The sequence below is a fragment of the Alosa sapidissima genome, chromosome 12 (genome assembly GCF_018492685.1).
Source record: "Alosa sapidissima isolate fAloSap1 chromosome 12, fAloSap1.pri, whole genome shotgun sequence".
In the NCBI taxonomy this organism is placed as follows: Eukaryota; Metazoa; Chordata; class Actinopteri; order Clupeiformes; family Clupeidae; genus Alosa; species Alosa sapidissima.
In genome coordinates, this window is record NC_055968.1 from 15,618,333 (window position 1) to 15,639,077 (window position 20,745).

At 42.1% G+C, this 20,745-nt stretch overlaps 2 protein-coding genes across 3 annotated transcripts; one reads left to right on the forward strand and one right to left on the reverse strand.

The window, feature by feature from the left end:
* Positions 1-11,055: 11,055 nt before the first annotated feature.
* On the reverse strand, positions 11,056-15,414 carry hsd11b1la (hydroxysteroid (11-beta) dehydrogenase 1-like a). Of its 2 annotated transcripts, none has more exons than XM_042057995.1 (6): positions 15,120-15,414; positions 13,977-14,107; positions 13,683-13,886; positions 13,355-13,448; positions 12,826-13,024; positions 11,056-12,508 (listed from the first exon to the last, which is right to left on the reverse strand). In XM_042057995.1, exons 1-6 carry the CDS (start codon positions 15,205-15,207, stop codon positions 12,325-12,327), a joined length of 900 nt encoding a protein of 299 aa, XP_041913929.1. In that variant the 5' UTR covers positions 15,208-15,414; the 3' UTR covers positions 11,056-12,324. The 2 variants fall into 2 exon arrangements, with proteins under 2 accessions (XP_041913929.1, XP_041913930.1); XM_042057996.1 differs by having other exon boundaries at positions 11,062-12,508; positions 12,859-13,024.
* A 1,182-nt stretch (positions 15,415-16,596) lies between these two features.
* On the forward strand, positions 16,597-19,666 carry micos13 (mitochondrial contact site and cristae organizing system subunit 13). Its single transcript, XM_042056440.1, has 4 exons — positions 16,597-16,769; positions 17,425-17,581; positions 18,949-19,000; positions 19,100-19,666. Exons 1-4 carry the CDS (start codon positions 16,741-16,743, stop codon positions 19,195-19,197), a joined length of 336 nt encoding a protein of 111 aa, XP_041912374.1. The 5' UTR covers positions 16,597-16,740; the 3' UTR covers positions 19,198-19,666.
* Positions 19,667-20,745: the final 1,079 nt, after the last annotated feature.

Below are 20,745 nucleotides of genomic sequence, written 5' to 3' on the forward strand. Positions count from 1 at the left end.
ACAGTTGGTTTCCAGGCAACCTCAGAACCTCGAAAAGGGCACCGAAGGTATGACGGCCACTGACCTGCTCACAATGCCCCACTGATGGAAAAACTAGGCCCTGATGCGCGGCCCAAGCCAGATTCGGTGCGGTTAGGATGGGAGCCTTCTATGATGCCCAGGAGACTTGTTGAGGCGGCACCATTTTCCCCCTGGTGAAGCCCAGACTGGGGGCTCTGTCTGGAATGCAATCTGCTGGCCAGCTGCGCCCCCTACCCTCCCCAGCCCATCCGACCACCACCCATCTCTCCACCCCCACCCAGCACCCCCCCCACCAACTCCATTTCTCTTTTTTGATTTCCAGACAGACCCATGTCAAAATTAGTGTCTGTCCTCTAGCTGGCTCTGAATGTGCTGGATAACACTGCCTCATTCTGTCCATTTACAAAAAATGCTTCCCCACCTCAGTGCAGCCAAAGAAAAATAAAGAATAGATTACCAAGTGTGGAAAACACACACACACACACACACATACACACACACATGGCCATATTTCAAATTGGACTCAACTGAAAGCGTCACGCTTTCCAAACAGTCCCACATCGCAACTCAGATTTTTGATAATATCAACACCTCAGCGCACACGATAATATCTACCAAACCAAAGCGTTACAGTATCAACAATGGAGACTCTGTTTTAAATCACCAGATGAAAGGAGATGAGAAACTGTCTTTCTCCCTGAGTGATTCGTCTCACTTTCTTCCCCCCTCCTCATCCCCTGGGTTCTCTGGAGATGAAGAGCCTGCAGAGGGGTTCGGACTTGGCCAGCCTCCAGCTCACACAGTTGCTTCACTGCTGTTGCTCCTTTCCCCTGTTCTCTCCCCACTCATGCTAGGCCCTTTAGCGTAGCTTGCTTATTAGCTTTTACATTCGTTGAAGAAGGTGTGCTCTTTATGTTAGAAGCGGGTTTAGCGGGTTTGGTCAACCGTGAGATCCTTCACTGATTACAAGACAGGGTGAAACAGAGAAGGGACCAAAAGGGGCACACGTGCATTGCACACATTGCATACATCTGTTTCTAAACAAATCTGTTTGTTGAGCACAATTGTAGCTTAGGTCAACAAAAAAAGGGCTACTTTCAAGAGACGTGGGTTTAGCTGCTCCAGGGTCTGAAATAATATCTCCAAATGCCCCAGTCACAGGGGTCGATGGAGCCCCTTTGATTGCCCGGAGGGAACTCAGTGAAAGTTATGGAGGCCTCTTATGAGGCTGCAGCTAACAGTTAACTAGCAGGATGATGCCAGGGGCAAACAAAAAAAGAGAGAAAGAAAATCGGGGCACAGAACAGGGTCAGAGTAAAAAAGTGGGGTTTTTGTGAACATTCATACTTGTGGAGAGCTCTGGTACGAGGCTTGGGGGGTGGGTTGGGAAGAAGGAGAAGAAGAAGAAGAAGAAGAAGAAGAAGAAGAAGAAGAGGAAGAAAAAAAACATGGGGCTCACAATTAGGGAGAACTAATCAGTGCTGTTTAGCCAAGCACATCCCCCGGTCAGTGCCAGCCCCTGCACTGCGCTTGAACCTGCAGTGAATGCCAACGGCAGATAATTATAAACCCCTCGCGCTGCGGCGCCGAAGCCTCTTCACAGCAAAGAGAAGGAGGGAGGGAGAGAGTGAGAGAGAGACAGAGAGAAGCATGGAGCCCATGCTGAACTCCTGACCCTCTTAACACACCGAGCGTCTGTTGTGGGCTCCGGGAGGTGCAAGATGGGTAAGACCTAACAGAGAGAGGAGAGGAGAGAGGCCAGGGTGGAGGGCAGAGGAGAGGAGAGGAGAGGTGGAGGCAGGGGAAGGGGTGGTAGAAGGGTGTAGAGAGGGTGGAGTGTCTGTGGGCACTAATGTTGAATCACCCCGTTGCAATGCAGCAGGCATCAAAGGCACAGGCAAGTTCTGTCCCATCAGCAATCTGGACGAGCTGGTGTACATAATGTGAGCTCTGAACAAAGACACAGAGAGGAAACAGAGCATCAAATGGACAAGGTGTAATGGGTAGCATGTAACATTCAATGCAAGTTATTGGCCCTGGCTGTGAAATGGGTCATTTAATCTATTCTGTAACATCAAGTCTTGTTGAGGGGATTCACATAGTAGAATTCAATAACATAAGAGAACCTTAACAAATTCAAACACTCATTTGAAGTTGCATGTCTAAAACATGATTACAGCCACAGGACAAACAGATCCCCATCAAACATATTCATTAAATCCTAATACCTTTATATACCTTCTTCAATGACCGCAATAAAAATACTTATAAACCAATTTGTTTTGCTTAGCCTGGAAAATGTTGTCGACATGGTCTATAAAGAGTGCTGCAGGCATATTCTATTCATGCCATTTCAATTATCGTGGACGTGCTCCGCAGAGACAGACAACAGGAATGGAATGTGCGTATGCATTTATGCATGAATATGTGAGGGCAAGGGGTTCTGGACAGGATGTGAATAAGATAGCAAATTGGTAAATCCTGTGCAATCATTGCTCCCGCTGTCATTTTCATTTTCTCTGAAGCTTGTCTTCGTGGACAATCACTCCCAGATGTTGAATATTAGATGTAATCTTTTTATTGTCGTCCAGTCTGCTTGCTTTGAAAGGTGACAGGCAATACTCTTTCCACCAGGCCTAGTAATGACCAGTCTCCTAGTCTTTGTGACCATGTGTGATAAAGCTTTCTCATGCAACGAATATGCATGTCAAGCAAAGTTTGGTAATCCACCTGAATAATCTGAATTCTGTTAAACGAGAACATTTTCTTTTCTTTTCTTTTCTGATTGCTAACCCACTACAGCATAAAAACAATGGCTTTACATGAGTTTTCCAAAATAGATGCACTTTCCTTAAAACTTTCATCACTACCAACACATGTTTCAATGTAAACGTTATGCTCATATAACATACATGCAATCAATACATTAAGCCCAAGGAATCACCATCTGAACTCAGTGTGTAAACTTTCAAAAACACTAAGCCACAAAATTATTAACACATCGATCAGAGTTGCTGAATCAATACATAAGGGACATTGGTGTGCCAACATGCTTTAGAACAATAGATCCTACAATGTAGAACTTGTAAGACTCCAGATGAGGCCAAGCACAAAGATGATGAGAAAGGGGGGATATGAAAGACAAAGAGTTTCAGATGAAATTTATCATTATCAATCATCATGTGCTCGTACATGAAATTATTATGGTGAAGGTAGACAATGGTTGCCGTCAAACTGAGCCCTTTTACAGATGTTTCCATTTTCAGTGTAATTTGCATCGATGTACCTGCAGTGCAGGCACTATACCCACACTTGGGCCTTGTTTTATTGTTTTATTTCCACAGTGACATCTGTAACTGCTGAATTATGTTTTTGTTTTGGTAAAACTGAAAGGCAGACACTGTCTAAGGTTAAGCAGACACTACTTCTGTTGATGTTTTTTATTTGCTCATCTGGTCATCATCAACAATGCCAAAGGGCAGAAACCCCAAACAAGGACACCAAGAGCACTCCCAAATTGGAGAAAAAAGTTATGGTAGTTTACATCAGACATGTCTTGGCTGTGCAAAGATGGATCAGCTCTGCAACTCGTTTACCCCGGCGTTCAGACAGACACCTTGAAGATGCCAGACTGCAGCTGTGCCAAAACAAACCCATATCATGGGTCTGTGGCCTGCTCCTGCACCATTAGGGAGCTTAACTCTGGGGACTGTCTGTCTATGTGTGTGTGTGTGTGTGTGTGTGTGTGTGTGTGTCGGGAAGGCCATCTGTAGCGCGTTTGATGTTTACACTGTTCGACACCTCTAGATGAGGTTGGTTTTGTTGTGGAAATGCTCCTGACTGATGGATGGCGAAAGTTGAAGAAAGAGAAAGAGAAAGAGAAAGAGGAGGAGGAGGAGGAGGAGAAGAGGGGAAGAAAAAGGGGGATGAAGCAGAAGTGTCAGCGATGCCAACCCCCACCCCCACTGGACTGAGACGGGCAAGCCTGTTTCTGGCTGACCTCCTCCTCACCCCTACCTCTGTACTGTCCAAAACCTGGGTGAGTTACTGCCCGGAGTTGTGCTCGCCGAGGAGGCTCCCTCCCTTTAATATCGGCCAGATTTGTGTCCCGTGGGGCTCTCGGATGGGCCCTAATGGCAGTCCGAGCCGTGGAGGTCAGGCTCAGGCGGGCTCCAGACACGGATCACGCACATCAGTCCGGCCGCCTCGCTCTCTCGCTCATCAGCGCTGCTTGGAGAAAATTCCAATCTGGTGAAAGACAGAGAGAGAAGAGAGAGAGAGAGAGAGAGACATATTAAAGAGACAGCAGATACATACTGTAGAGATAGAGGGAGAAGAGACAGAGGTGAGGGAAGGAGGAGAGCGAGAAAAAGGAAAATGGAGGGATAGAGAGGAAGATGGAGGAAGAAAGCAAGAGAGAGACAGGAGAAGAGACAGATGGAGGATTGAAAAACAGGCTATATAGAAGGAATATATACAGAGAGAGAGAGATGAAAGAGATGAAAAAAGAGACAGAAAGAGAAAAAAAACGAGAGTGCTCCTCACACTGTTGCTAATGTCCTGTTCCAGTTTGGCTGACGCTGGAGCGAGAGCACCTCCTGACATCCATCTTGTGCGAGGCATAAGCACTACAGGCTTTCTCACGGCCCTCTATTTGGGCCTGTGAGCACGTCGTGTTTTATGTGATTCAGATGGTTGGTCACGGCGTTTGGAAACACCGCCGCTGCAGAGCACCATGACAGTACAGGCTTCACCTGTTTCAAAATAAATCCTCGGTTGGACACTGGAAATTTTTTTACAAAAGAGGGGGAAAGAGCGGAATAGAAAATGTTGCTATTTATAGACTTATAACGTTTTTTTTTTAGGTGTGGAGCAACATATGTTGTGAAGTGTGAGCATGTGTATTTCAACAGCTCTCTTCTGTAGTTACAGCTGCACTGAAGGTTTCGGCTGATGTCAACAGGCAAATCTCTACCTAGCATTTCAGCTTCCACAAATAGAACCACCGTAGCACCTGAGCTTGGACCAGATGTGGACCTAAACTCTGCCAGCTCCACACCACATCAGAACCACACTTGGCCCAGCTTCAGCTGCCAACTGGGAAGGTGAACACAACACACACACAGCTAGACAACCTGAAACACTACAGTGATCAAGGACCAGGTAGTGAAATGGTCAACATTCACTATTCTCCCTGCTTAAGTCTCAAGGCTCGTTGCCAAAAGGTGGGGGTTGTGGAGGGGAGAGGAGTCCAGACTGAAAATAAATGACCCGTGTGCAGCCCAGCGCGAGGAGCTGAGACCTCACTGTGGCTCCCCTAAACAGTCTGGAGGTCTCCATTCCTCCCAGGGTTTAACCCTTCTCACCCCATCTCATTCGCCACCCTTTCATTCAGCTCTCTGATTTATTAGCACTCCGCGGGGAGCAAAAACAACCATGTCCCAGCCCCATCTCTTTGATAAATTACCTCAACCTGGATCTTCCTCGCCATGCTCACCGGAAGTTCCCGTGAGAGTGTGTGTGTGTGTGTGTGTGTGTGTGTGTGTGAACATCCATCCATGTGTGTTTGGTTCTGTGTCTGCATACAAATATGTATGTATGTATTTGTATTTGTATTTGTGTGTAAGTGTTTTAGTGTGTTTGTGCTGGTCCAACTGTGCATATATAATATGGACAATATGGAAGATGTCCATTTGTATAAATCTAAAAAGAGAATGCTTCTAAAAGCTCTAACCTTATAAAGCAAGGTCTTCCCAAACATACAGCACATGAGCACAAAGGAGAAACGGGCCTGTGTGTTTCTGTAGAATTCACAATATGATAAATATAATAAATATACTGCTTTGTTTGTGTGTCATACAATTCGACTTAGTGGATCTACTAGGCCCCACTAACAATGTCATAATCATATAGGCATGAAAACATGTCATAAGTAGCTTATTTGACAAACACCGCCAAGAGACTTCAAATACAATCACACACACTTCAAACACACACCTTACAGAAAACGCGATCTGTTCAATGAAGTGGATCGGAGTGTGTGCTCAACTGCCTCCTAAATGACCATAACAAGATTTGCAGACGTAAACGGAGGAAAGCGTCTGTTGTCTGTCTGAGCTTTTTCACTCTGGTGATGTTTCTATTCCCTTCTGTCGCCCCACCCTGCCCCGGCTCCTGCTCCGGCTCCTGCTCCTGCTCCTGCTCCTGCCCCTACCAACACCGCAGAGCAAAGCAGCCGCTCGCCTCCTCTCCAAATGAAATTCTTTTGGAAAGTCATTTTATATCACCCTTTGAACGTGCATTGAACTGTAAAACTACCCCATTGGAAACCAAATAAAGGGATAGGAGTGCAAGAGGGAAGGGTACGGGGGGGGGGGGGGGGGGGGGTGTTGGGGGATGGGGCAAGGAGGAGAATTATAATTCTTTGCAGGCCACTGGTATTAACCCAAACACCATAGCTGTCAGCAGCTTAGAAAGGGAGGTGCGAGGGGCAAACATTCAGTGTTAATTGGCACTTTGTACGCTCAGAGCCCTCCTTTTGTGGGAGTTTTGGTGGAGGGGGGGGGGGGGTTGAGAGGGGGAGAGGGCCAGAGAGATAGAGATAGAGAGAGAGAGGGAAGCAGAGAGAGAGAGAGAGAGTGAGAGAGAGAGAGAAAGCCGGCTCTTGTTCTTGTTGGGCCTTGTTGAGGGTGTTTACGGTTCACTTCTTATCCTTTGTTAATTGGTCTCTCTCCTCTCCATGAAAAAAAAAGAAAAAAGAAGAATTCATCTCACCCCCCCCCCCCCCCACACACACACACACACACATCCCACCCCCCAACCCAACCACCCATGCTCTCTGAATCTCCCTCAAAAGTCGGATCAGTTGGGGAGGCCTAAATCACCAGAGTACACCAACATAATTGTACATGGGACTTCATTAGGCTCAGATAGATCAGGACCTGATGAAGAAACATTGCAACTCACAACTCGGAATGCATTACGTGCAAAAAATGAAGAAGAAAAAAAAACGTCAAGTGCTTTTGACATCCAATTAACGGGATAAAGTTATGCAGGGCTGTGCTTTGCATTAATTCTGGGGCACAGATGAACTCTTGTGTGTCGGAGCAAATAGGGTGTCAAGCATGTAATGGGATTCCGACTAATTTCAGGCTCTTCTTAAAATAATGGCCACTAAGCGAATGTTTGTGTGCTTGTGCACATCACCCCCTACCTCATCATCACTACCACCCACACACAGGCACACACACACACACACACACACACACAAACACACACACACACACACACACACACACACACACACACACTCACTATCCGGAAGTCCCTATTCCGGAGGCAGTAGGAAAGTACTAGAACTGCACAACAACAGCACCCTTGGGGCAGAGAGTGAACTCTCTTTTTCTCCCTCTCTCCTTCCTCTCTGCATCCGCCTATGTTTTTGGGCACAGGGAACCTCGCCTAATTAGACTAGAGGACTGAATGGGGGGGGGGGGGTCGGAGATGGTGGTGGTGGTGGAGGGGAGGGGTTGCACAGGAGTGTGTTTTAGGGGGCCAGGGATGAGATGGGGTTGGGGCTGGGGGGAACGGGGGGGTCAGTGTTTCGGGGAAAAAAAGGGGGACAGGGGTTAGCCTGCTTCACAGCACCTCTGGCCTCTCTCTTCTCTCGGGAGCGATGTAAACAATAATAGTGGCAGGGCTGAAAGGACACAGGTGTCAACCATTGTGCGGACATGAATAGGGGTGCGGGGAGGGGAAGCGGGAGTCCAGGGGCCCACGTGGATCACTGGCCCTCAGAGCAGCCCCGGCACATATTCATCACCAGTGCCGCTTCCACCGCCTGATAGCCCGCATGCTCTATCTCTGCTCCGCTCTTTGCTCATTACCACAACTTACATTTGTTTTCGCCCAGGACTGCGTAATTGTTGTATTTTGTTTAAAAGGATTCAGTGATAATGGTGTCCAGGCTAATGATTGGAAACAAGTTCTTGTGATACTTCTTGTGGACATTTGGCTATGTTGATTATATTCCTAGCTGACAGAATGGCTAAAGGAACGTGCTAAGAAACTAGCGCTAATTAGGTTAATTGGATTTAAAAAGGCCTCTGTGTTTGTCTTGAAATAAACTATTCACACATCTTTGTCTGATTTGATTACAAAACATGCTCTAATTATACAGTTATTTGCTTCTTTGAAAATGAGGATGAAAGTCAAACCCTGTTCAGCTTTTTTGCATGTTTACTTTGAAACATTTCTGATGTGAAATGTTTGCTCACACATTATACCACAATCTTAGCCTAAACCTCTGCCTTTCTCACCTAACTCCATTCAAATGGCTCAGCTGTACTCCTCCTGAGACCACTCCTCATGCATTTTAAAAGTGCCGGTTTCCCCTTGCTTGCATCAGCCTCCGGTATTCATTTTTATGAGATTGTTTGACGTTGACGGTTTTGCCCAATTTCATCCCCACCAGCGGCCTCTTCTTGGATGCTGCTGTGGCTCACTTTCATTCTCATATGAGGTGCGTTAACTGGACATTACCTGCATGTTGTGAAGCACACAAGTAACTTTTCCTACATTATATTTCTCACTTAGTTAGAGAAAAACCGTTATCACATAAGAGAGTAAACATCAGTGAGGCTTCACTGTTGAAAAGTACCCACATCGTTAGTACATCTTGTCATCTTTGTTCACATATGGCATGCCCTTCACACTCAACTATGCGTGTTTGAGCAACACAGAAACACACACACACACACACACACAGAGAGAAGGGCACAACTGGCGCAGCTGCCAAACAGCTCAGAGATGGACGAAGTGTGTGTGTGTGAGGTTGAGCGTGATCTTTGTCCCACTGGCGAATGGTGGGTTGGTGTGCTGGTGCTGTAGGGTGTGCCTCTTCCCCTCATGGGCTCCACTCTCTCTTTCTCTCTCTCTCTCTCTCTCTCTCTCACTCCGCTATCTGCTGATGCTAGTCGAGGGTGAGGGGATTTATTACCCGGCATTAGAAGCACTAATCTTTTGCAGGTGTTACTGGCTGACATCCCGGGCAGAGCCTGCTCCCTTCCCCAGGAGGCCCCACCATGTGTGTGTGGCGTACAACAGAGGGAGGGAAAGAAAGAGAGAGAGAGAGAGAGGGGAAAAGGAGGGATAGAGAAAGAGAGAGAGGAAGATGGAGAAAGACAGAGAAAAAGAGACAGAAAGGAGAAGAGACATGGAGAGATGAAGGAGAAGAGAGAGAGGGATAGAGAAAAGAGTGGAGAAGATAAACTGCAAAAGAGAAAGGAAGAGAGAGAGAGAGAGAGGGGAAGGAACTCAAAGGGAGGCAGAGAAGAGAAAGACAGAGAGATATGAAATTATATGTGAATGCTTTTTACATCCTCCCAGGATTTCAGCACAGATGTGGCCGTAAAATATGTCCGAGAGACAAAATAACCCTCAAAATGTTTGTTTGTGTGCAATAGGCCTAATGTAATGTGTTTGCTGGTAAGTTTGTATAGTTTTTGATGTTGACCCAACTACACCAACAGAAATGTGAATCTGTGCATCTGTACACACGTAGTAGGAGTGCAATATGGTTTGCTATTCATCTAGGGAGCAATTTTCTGGTGAGATATTCCAAAACAGAAGGCTTTTCAAAGTGACCAGAAACTGGAGAAACACTGCCATGTTGAGGACACACTGAGTCATCACATGTAAACCAGCTGAGAAGCAGGGAGGGACTTTACGTACTGTAATTCATATTTAAACAAATAACCAATTACAGAAGCATGAAATATGAAGTAAGTAAATAAGCAAGTTTCTTATTTGTTTACCACATTTTCTAGCAAAATAACCACTCAAAGGCTTAATGTAAGAATGCAAGCACTCAAAGGCTTCACATAAAGACCAGTCCATGGGCATTGGTCAGTGATGATTTTCCTATAACAATTTGCATTCAAAGTAACACATTTATGGCTAAATGTAAAAACATTTAGGGACAATTTTGTATATTTGCAAACATATTTAGGTGGATGTCTACTGTAAGTCTGATGTAATGCCAGAATTGATGTCTACTGTAAGTCTGATGTAATGCCAGAATTAACATTTTAAATGTCAACAGTTGTACATGTTCTTAAGGCTCTGGTTGACCTCTTTGGCCTCATGTACCTTAGTGATACCATCACAAAATCTACCACCAAACATGTAGTGTATGCTTCCATGAGCATAGCCTCTCTTGGCTAGCTCCCCTTTGACCCTCATCAGTGTATCAAAAACAGTGTTCAGTTTCCCCTATACTTTGACATTAGTTTTGCTTCTCTGCAGACCCACCAGTGTGCTGTAATTCACTGTAAACCTGAAGATCCATTCTCTCATTTATATGTCAGTGGGTGTGCAAGAGCTGAGGCAAGCCATGTACAGTCCAAATCATGAAGCTGTTCCCAGAGTGACAGATGAACATTGCTTTTTTTTACCAGCCGTAACTGATGTAATTATGCAGTCCATTGAGACCAAGAAATTAAATGACAGTATCCCAGTCTCACACTAGTCTTAACAGTAAATGTATCCAAAAGATGCTCTGCATTGATATCTCTGCAGGCCACCTCCTCTCCATCTTCCACAGGGGGTACGAATTCTTTCTAAAGACCGTAATGCTGTGTAATGCCCAAAATGCCTTGCCCTTGCCATCATAAACCTGCTTCGAATCAATTACGTTAATGTGTAGTGAGAGTTCATCTGTGACAAACTAATCTGCAACTACAGATGCATTATAACCTTTGGTGGCCCCAACTGTTGTCTGTTTTATACAGGATATTCATGCTAACCTAGGCATGGAGCGTGAAAGAACTTGTCTGAATAAATGTCTTTGTGGAGTCTCCTGAATAGATGTAACTGTCAAATGGAGAGAAATGGATGTTTCCCCAATTCTTTATGCTTTGTATGACCCCATTGGCCTGAACTCAGAGGTTGTCTTATTTCATGAACAATTATTCAAACTCAGCTACGCCACCACTGACTATTCTGTATGCCAGGCAAGACACAGATATTTTATTGCTTCTTCAGTGTAATGCCTGATACAACTGTCATGCACACTGTGGTAATGTGTGATGTGTAATGTGTGGTAATGTCACACTCTCGGTTCTCAATTCACTGCCCTGAAGATATATACAACAAACCTTTTTTATAAACCTTTTACTCATATTAAAAACAATCTGCAAAAATACATATTGAAATACCCACAGGCTATGATGACAGGGAAAACCCTTCACAAACAGATATTTACTGGAATAACAACACAAGTGATGTGATCATCATCAGAACACAAAACCAGTTTTTAGTCTTAATAGGGATCAGTGCAGAGTTGAAACATGCACTCTGCTGTTACATAAGGGGCCAAGCCGGTTCAGCTCTCCTTGATTGACATGAATGAACAGTGTTTTTCAAGTTTTATGTTCACTGCATGGCAGAAAAGAATTTCAGTTCCTCCCTGATTGTAGGATAACTCATGATTATCAGAGTTTCAAATATGCTGGATAAATAGACGAATACATATATGTAGCAATCGTAGAGGCAATGTAAATTAAATATAAAATATCAGCAGTGTTAATGTATAAGTAAAAGTAAGTAATACAAAAAGTTATGCACCTAAAATTAATACAAAAGAAATAAGGATCTACTGTATTTGGAATGGGTTAATTTCATGCTGAAAGGCTTTTGAGAGTGCTATTGCACCCCCTAGCATAAAAAACAGTGAACTGCACTATTCATAGGTATTTGTATTAAAAGGTATACTATGCAGTTTCAGGTATTTTTGGCGACTGTAGAACTCCCCCTAGAGTCGCGATATATTTATATTTTACACTCTGCTGTTGTAAATAGTCTACATCTCGTGGCTTGTTCCCCCTGTACACAATGAAAATGCTGTTGCTGTGGAGGCGAATGATTAACAACAGGCTATCTCCAAAGAGCTACATCTACTGACAAGGTAATGTTTCATGATTCACGCAAGATGTATTCAGGTCGACTATTCTTGAAGTTGCATGGCTGGTTCTCTATTAGCGAATCGCTATGGCTATGCTGTATGGCTATGCTAGGTGAACGATTACCCTATTACAAGTTTACCATCAAATTAGCTTCGTAAAGGTTATATTAAGATGAAAATCTTGCATAGTGTACCTTTACAATTAGACATGGATGAGGGAATGAAATACACAACTATAACAAAATGGTTAGCTCTAAAAACACAAACATTCTAAAAACAAAATGACATTCTATTGCCTGCTGTGCACATGTGCAGGATATGGGTATCCTCTCCATCCTTCTCTATTGCTCATAATGGTAAAACCCTCGGATGACCATGTCCCTGAAGAAGGGAAACCAGTCCTTGAAGAGGCCAGAGTAGTAGGCGTACCAGGGATAGAAAATCTCTGGCTGCCGGGTCACTCCAGCTGTGATGATTTGCCAGGCTGCCTCACTCGCCGGGTATGCCGTCATGTTGGTATATCCCCTTTAAACGCACACCAAATAAATAAAAAAGCAGCAAATGGCTATGAATGTTTAAAGACTCATCTGTTCGTCTTACTGAATCAATTTATTCATTTTCTTAGAGAGTTATGGTTTGTATGTTTATGGTTTTTGCTCAAATGAAAACTCATTACATGTTGATATTTAATAATGTTTCTATTACTAATATTTTGTTATCATTACTATTATCATTATGCCTATAGGCTTTTCAACTTTATTTTTTAACTAATGTTTATTTACTGTAAATCGCTGTGGACAAAAGTGTCTGTCAAATACCATAAACATAAACAAAATAATGACCTGAGGATGTTAGGTAACTTTGAAACAGCCAACCTGACTTTCTCCATAGCCGAATCTGTGTCAATCAGCCCCAGAATGCAGATGCTGACTGTCACATTGCTCTTTTTCATGGCCAGTTCATGCTGCATTGTTCCGAAGAAACCGTTCAAGGCAAACTTGGTGGCAGTGTAAGGACCAACAAATGGTGTGCACATCTTTCCTGTAAAACGACCACTGTTGTAATGATCCATGTTTAGGTATTTTCCAAGGTTGAAAGATGATACCCCTAAAATCTCTTCAATGTAACTAAACATTGATATAATGTGATACAGATTAGATAGCTGATGAGTTAGGGTCCAGATTCATGCCATTTGTATACCAGAATAAGTTAAATTAAAGTTAATAAGTCAAAATCATCCCGAAGCACCACTATTTTTCCATGGTTAGCTGACAAGATATATTTTGGGTGATATGGCAGACACCTACAATTAAGTCCAATTTCATGCAATGTATTGTGAAGAGTGATGCATTAATAACGTGTTTGACTCACCAAGCACAGAGGAGACTACTATTATCGAACCTTTACTTTGCTCAAGAGTTGGGATTGCTTTCCATGCCATCTGCAGGTAGCTTAAAAAATTTACCTTTCAGAGAGAAACCACATTAGTACAGTAGTTCAGCATTGCCCCTCATTAACACATATTCATCATCTACTCTGTAGTAGGCTAATTGCCACTAAGAAGGGTAACTGACTGAAAAATGCCTGACTAACTATCTACACTTATATTAGCATTAAAACTGGTCACAACTGACTTGGACCTGTATACACACATGTTAAACACCAATAATCTAAACAGAGATAAAGTAAAATAATATACCTGCATTAACCACCTAGTATGCTCAACATCTCCATCCCACATGGCAAAGGGACTGGGTCCGATGTGATTCAGCACTAGGTAGTCTAATCCTCCAAGCTGCTCTACGGCAAACCTCACAACTTTCTCTGGGTCAGATGCCTCTGACATATCAGCTGGGATGTACACGGCTTTCTGAGCCCCCATAGTCATGCATTTTTTCACCACCTGATACATGAAACAAAACAAATCAAAACAAACAAAAAAAAAACTTTTTTATCACAAAACAATCTAGTGTTACACATTAAGCCCACTTACCTGCTCCAGAACATTGCCTCTCCTTGCAGTGATAACAATCTGTGCACCAGCTTTGGCAAGGTGGTAGGCAACCTGCTCTCCAATGCCAGTGCTGGCACCAGTCACCAAGACCCGGGAACCCTTTAAGGACTCTGAAACAGGTCAAAGGTCATCACCATATGCCGTTGAGCAAACTCTCATTCTATCCTTTAAAACATGCCATATCCCCATTCATGCATTAACATGTTTTACTTGTTAGACTAAGTTGTCTTTGACTATGATATCAAGCTACTGGTGGTCAGGTGTCATTATGACAATAAAAGTGGATTGTCCCAGAAAAGGATTTAAACTAAATATGCCTTAACCTCAGGGCTTTCGTGTTAATGAATAAGCCTATTGTGTGCACAGATCAGACCAGCCATAACTGGGTCAAATTAATTTGACATGTCTTCCCTTGTGAGCATCAACTGAGATGTCCTCACATGTGATCAAGTGAACTGTTGTGTCAGGATGCTGACACCCAAATAGGCCTTCATGTTATAAAAGAAGTACGAAGTAAAAACCATATAGCCTACATGTGGTGATGATATGATATGAATAAATATGAATCTAGTTATCAATATAGAATAAAACTATTGGACAGTTGTATGCAAAAGGGCTACGGTTTACAAAAATAAAGAGTATTTGGATAAGCGTCTGCCACTATAGGCTAGGCCAAAACTATTCCACTTTTCCAGATTGCAGGATAATATGGCATTATTGACATGGTACGCATCACACAATGAAGTGCTAATTGAGTGGACTACATTGCTCGTTATGACCGTTCTAACCCCTCCAATCAATCTTTACGCTTTCAGGGATCCACATTTTCACAACAACGCTTGAACAGGCCTCTCACGCATTTTTCAAGTAATTAATGCAAGCTTCGCACACGACATGAATAAAGCAACACACAAACCTCAAGCAATTGTCTCCGCCCTGCATGGTTAAAATCGCATGACACGAAACTCGATTAGACTTCAACAACAGCTCTGCGTGATAGCCTGTGCCAGACGCTTCAGGTCCAGCGTTTGCACCTGTCACCTCAACGGCATTATAGGAACGACGAGCTGCCCGAACTCCGAAGTAGATTCAAGTGATCAGAAACATATTATAGGTACTTACCAGCATTGAAGGTTGGACCTCTCAAGTACAGTGCAAGAAGAGCTGCAGTTATACTTCCCAATGCAAAAAGTTTTAAAGAACGCCTCATTTCCGAATTCTAGTAGTCGCAGTAGACACTTGGATTTCGAGGAGGGAAAATTATATCTTTCAATTTGGCAAAGACTGATGACTAGTGTTACTCTTAACGTACTATCTTTTTTCAATTACACAACATCAGCACTGAAAGGGTTAACGTTCATGAAGCCAAGTAGGGATCTGGCAGCAGGCATGCCTGAAGAATCATGAACCTACTGTTGCAGATTAGACTTATCATGCATTAAAACAGGCGGAGTCTAGTCAGTGACAATTTTCTGAATTATAAGAACGGCTGCCTGATTGGACTGATTGGTCTGACCCTGTTGGACTTTTGACTTAATGACTTAAAGGCCCTTTTCCATTTTATTTTGTTACAAAGATTAGTTCCAATCCTTCAAAATACATATTACAAAATACGTTAAAGTAATTACGTAGGCTATTTAAAATATTAACAGGCCTACTGCCCATGTCTATCGCCTTGATGTAATGAATGGGCTGTCAAAAATGCATCATCACACCATATACTATTGTAGCAGGCTAAACTTAGGCTATGCCCAGGCATATTACAGATATATATATATATATATATATATATATATTGCTTTACTTATAGATATTTATTAATTTAATATATGTATAATATGTCGCCTATTTAGGCCTATCTCTTTAGTTGTATTCATTATTATTCATTTAGGTATTACGTTTCATACAGGACATACAGTAGGTGAAATCTTCAGACCTGAAAAAGACAGAAGGAATTATTAGGACAGCAAAATATTATTCCTCTACAACTTTGCCATACCCTGAGAATGATACACCAGCAGTTATCTTCAATGCCAATCCCATTTCTGCAGTATATGATGCATAGGTCAATTAATTACCAGGAAGAAGTTGTCTCTTTTGATTGTTGGATGATGTAGACATGTATCTGATTAACGACCTAATGATAATCCCTGAGAATTGTCATAGTCTACACAAAGAGATAAACTAGTCCTATTCTAAAAATGTTAACCTACAATATAGGCCTGATTATGCTCAGTCAAAAAGCCTGACATTGATGCAACAGAGTAATAAATAGTGGGAGGCCTTTAAACTCAGATTATTTATAACTGTTGTGCATGGGATTCACATAACAGAATATACAGTTATAAACTCATGAAACAGGCTTGCAACCACAGACAACACCCCTACCACCCATAGCCCTAGTCTGCAATATTGTTCTGCTTAATGCGAACAATTGATAGCCTATCACCAATTTATTAGAAACCAAACAGAGCGAAATATGTAGGCTAGTGGCAGCAGGATTATCAGACAGACAGGCCTACAGAAGAGTGTCTGTACTTTACTACATTTTGACGAATCTGCCGAAGTTGTTGTTCAGATAGCTGTCAAACCTCACCCTGACTTCACTACTCTGCTCTGCTCCTGTGCGTCCATGTCCTTGTCAGTGAATGGGGTCTGGTAGAGAGACTGGTCCGGTGATTTCGTAGCAGTTTTTGCTGTATTTATCAGAATCGGTAACTAGCTTAGTTTATTTTGTTGTACAATGGCTGCCAAGATTTTACCTGTTGTCAAGTAAGTGTACAAGAATTGTCTTTTTTGTGTGTAGGCAACGTTAACTTTAGCTAGCTAACGCTAACGTTAGTTAACAAGCTGTCAAGGTGTTTCTCGATAACCTAGCGATAACTCTCTATGTTAATCATAGAAAATATTGCAACACCAAAGTGCATTCAGTACCTTTATTTATGTGTTGAAGATAAGTAAAGCGTTCGTAAATAAACTCGTAGGTTAAAGGCTACGTAGCTTAGCTAACGTTACTCAAGTTAATGTTACTGGCCTAACATATACCATAACGTTAGAGAAAGCTCGAGATATGTTAGCAAGCCATCCAGCTAGATAATGTAGCTCACAGATCACGTTAACGTTAGGTTGGTCGCTGCTCATGATTGCAGCTAGTCACAATACGTGCACACTGCATGAATACTGCCTAAAATAGGCAGTGCAGCTAGGTACAGATGTTATCCAAAGTGAATGCAGTGTCTGGTTGAAATGTCTTAGGTTAGTTATCACAACATTACTGTTGCATAGAAGCACCGAAGCTAAGTAGCCTAATTGTGTGCTGGTGTTGTCAAGCCGTTATTCTTCTAGGCATAATGTAATCATAAACTGATGATGTTGTCTACCAAAGTTGCTGGCATGCGAAAAATAACTTTATCCATGTACATCCCAGGCTTGCTACAAAGGTGACCATTGCTGGTGGAGCTATCTATGTTGCGTATGATTCTGGCCTGCTGGGAGGTAGTGAGGAGGGTTCAGTCGTCCTCGCTAAGGCCAAAGCTGCCATCCCTCCTGCAGTAGACGAATGGATGAAGTACTTTGGACTTGAGGTAAAAAGGCATAGGCCTAATGGTTTACAAGATGTTTTAGTGGGTATGGGAGAAAGGGGACCGAATTGGCCAGCCATGGCACCTTTCACCCACCCATCAATTGCCAACTGATAGGCAAATAGGACTCCAATAGGGGCAGGACATACAATCCAATGGCAATTCCATATTTTGATGAGAATGCATCCTTAACCCACAGAAATAGGCACAAGAAACCATTTACATGGTTATTACATACATGTAGCTCATTCATCTAATGACTGTTTATTCATCTAATTAAGTTCTCAGGTACTTACTACCAGATTATAAGGATGAGATGATGAAGCTGAAAATTATGTGAATGAATGAATTTCTGGAAATTCCTTCATTTCTCAAAGTCAAGTCAATTTACTTGTCAAAATACATTAATATATATTTCCACACAGAATTGGTTATTAGCTTTACTGCTTGCTTGAGTTGTTGTGGTTAGTACAACTTTGTTTATTCAATGCCCATTTACTCATCTCCCACTCTAAAAAATTAAAAGATCCTTGAACACTAAACGGCTGCTCTGGAATATTTGGTCGTATATTGTACCATTCATTATATAGTAAGTCATGGAAATTCATTTTTTTTTTTTGTCAAGGAAAAGTCATGGAATTTTACATTTGACTTGGAGTGGAAACACTGTGTGTAAAATGTAATAAAAAAACAGAATCAGTGATCATCTGCAAATCACAAACCTATATTTAGTTGCAAAACGTACATAGACAACATATCAAATGCTGAAACTTGGAATTTGATGCTAGCAAAACAAACAAGATCTTGGAATGAAATTATCTATGAAAATCCAATTGCTGAAGACTTATCTTAAGTCTTATCCAATAATTACACAGAAATAGGGATTTAAACATGAAACACTGTCATTGTGACCATCCAGACAGCACCACTTACACTAATTGGTGTCTGAAGTGGCTTTTGATTTTTGAACTTTGATTATCAGTACTGAGCAATGTTTCATAGTTAAAAACGTTTGTTAAATACAGGTTAACACGTCTCTTCAGGGGGTTAATAAAATCAGTAAACCAATTATTTACTATTTAACAAAAGTTTTTAATTTAGGGCTGTGCATGAATAATCAAATATCCAGACATTCCAGAATATTCCTCTCTGGCTATCAAGACTCTTGAAATGTGGATGGTTTGCTGAATGGACACAGAATTGTTCATTTAGAGCGAGATGGTATTCATTCACAGTAAATTCTCACCTTCCTAATAGTTTTCCCATCTACTGTAGTCTGGTATCCACCCGAAGAGATTTTATGTTGTGGATGTGTTGATTTCCCTACTTTTGTACCATACTAACAAGCCTCATTTCTCCCTTGGGTTCAGTTGCCTACGCCACCTAAAATAGAGTTCTCTCCACTTCAAGCTTGGAACTCAGGTGAGTGTTTCTCGCACTTGGTCATGCCTTCAGTTTATGTGCCATTCTGTGAGCTGTGTGGTTTTCACATTTTCAAATCTTGTCCCTCTTTGTCTGTAGGAGTACAGAAGTCTATCCATGCACTCTCCGTAGCTCCAACCAGAGCAACCGAATACACCAGCCAAGGCGTGCAATACCTGAAAGATCTCACCAAGTGAAGACTGTATTTTCCCTCTGACACTCGTTCAGGTTCTTTTTGCTCAAGCTTATTGAGTTATATTACCATTCAGAAAGCCCCGTCCCCTTTCACTCAATACAGTGTACAAGTGACTTATTTATAATTGAATTCATTGGATACTTCTCTACTGGGATTAGATGAATACAAAATTCTCTACAGTATTTGCTCACAATTTGCCTTGGGGGAAATTGAAGATAAACACAAAAATGCTAAAGACCACTAAGTTTATGAGGCAGTCATTTATTTAAATCCACGTTTGTCGTGAATTTTGTCTTCACAGTTTTGTTTATCAGGGAATGTTCAGTGGTACAGTATGTTTGCTGTATTCTAACTCGGACTTGGCTATATCTCCCAACCAAAACACATCTTTTTTTACAGCAAAAAACAACTCTATTTTGTAAATAACCAGCTAGCTCTTATTTTCATGATTAATAAACTTTATCATGTCACATGGTGTAACATGAGTTGTTCTTTAAACACCGAAAAAACAACGTCTGCGGAAGAAAATGAGAATAAAGAGATATTAATTAGTCAGAAAGGTCCAAGAACATTTATTATCATTTTAAGACCCTCTAAAGAGTTTTTTTACCTTTTAAAATAATTTCAAAAATCATTTCGATGCCACATACTCTTAATAGGGTGAACAGCACTTCCGCCACACTGTGAGCAGGTCTTATCGCTTGTAAAACAGCCATCAGAAGTTTGGTGCTCGGGTAGAAACACTGCCCCCCTCCAACGTTGAAATGGAAAAGAGCTGCTGTGCTACAGGAATTCGGAGATCTCTTTCTACAGACATGCTGTCGGTGCATTCCCACTATATTGTATCGGAGTTGTGTTCATACGTTGTTGCAAAAGACACATATTTAATATTTTTAATACTTTAATATTTCCTTTACTAGCAACAAACAAACGTTTTGGCCCTTAGGCCTTCATCAGTAAACATTTTGAAATCATTTGAAATTAAATGTTTCATTTAGGCAGCTTCAGTGTAGTTGAGTTACTGTCCTAAGCACTCCTGGCAAGGTTATTTAGTAATCCTACTAGCTTCACTAGCCTTACAACAGGTAGCCCATGAGGTAAGTGGTTTTCTCTCTCCTTTTAGCAGCTCAATGATTTGGTATCTGATAAACAACAGACTCCTCCTTGATTAAAAGATTCAACAACTTTTTATTGGACAGCCCTCTGAATTTTCTGCCGAATTCTCTCTGCCCAGTATTTAAAATCGGATACAGAGAGATACAGAATGTCCTGTTCATAGCACTGTACAACATCATTAAGCTGTTGCAACACTAGAGGGCAATATTATTGTGGATCAAGTGTGCACAGCACACCAAGAGCACCAGACAAATAAATAATCCACTAGAACAGTTGGCAAATACATTTACACATGTTTGGGTCACCTGTAAATGTAGTACATAAAGCCACTTTATATTCCATTAGATTCAACTACAAAAGATTTCCACTGTTTTCTCACCACTTGAGTCACCAGACATACTCCTAATGCCTACCCCGTGGATTACTGGCCAGC

Bases quoted from the DNA above. Each gene is read 5' to 3' on its own strand.
- hsd11b1la (XM_042057995.1), bottom strand. From the start codon at position 15,207: ATGAGGCGTTCTTTAAAACTTTTTGCATTGGGAAGTATAACTGCAGCT. The intron at 13,887-13,976 runs GTAAGTGGGCTT...TTCATGTATCAG, and splicing joins GAGGCAATGTTCTGGAGCAG to GTGGTGAAAAAATGCATGAC. The intron at 12,509-12,825 runs GTCATTATTTTG...GTGCGTTTAAAG, and splicing joins AAGTTACCTAACATCCTCAG to GGGATATACCAACATGACGG.
- micos13 (XM_042056440.1), top strand. From the start codon at position 16,741: ATGGCTGCCAAGATTTTACCTGTTGTCAA. The intron at 17,582-18,948 runs GTAAAAAGGCAT...CCTTGGGTTCAG, and splicing joins TGAAGTACTTTGGACTTGAG to TTGCCTACGCCACCTAAAAT. The intron at 19,001-19,099 runs GTGAGTGTTTCT...CTTTGTCTGTAG, and splicing joins ACTTCAAGCTTGGAACTCAG to GAGTACAGAAGTCTATCCAT.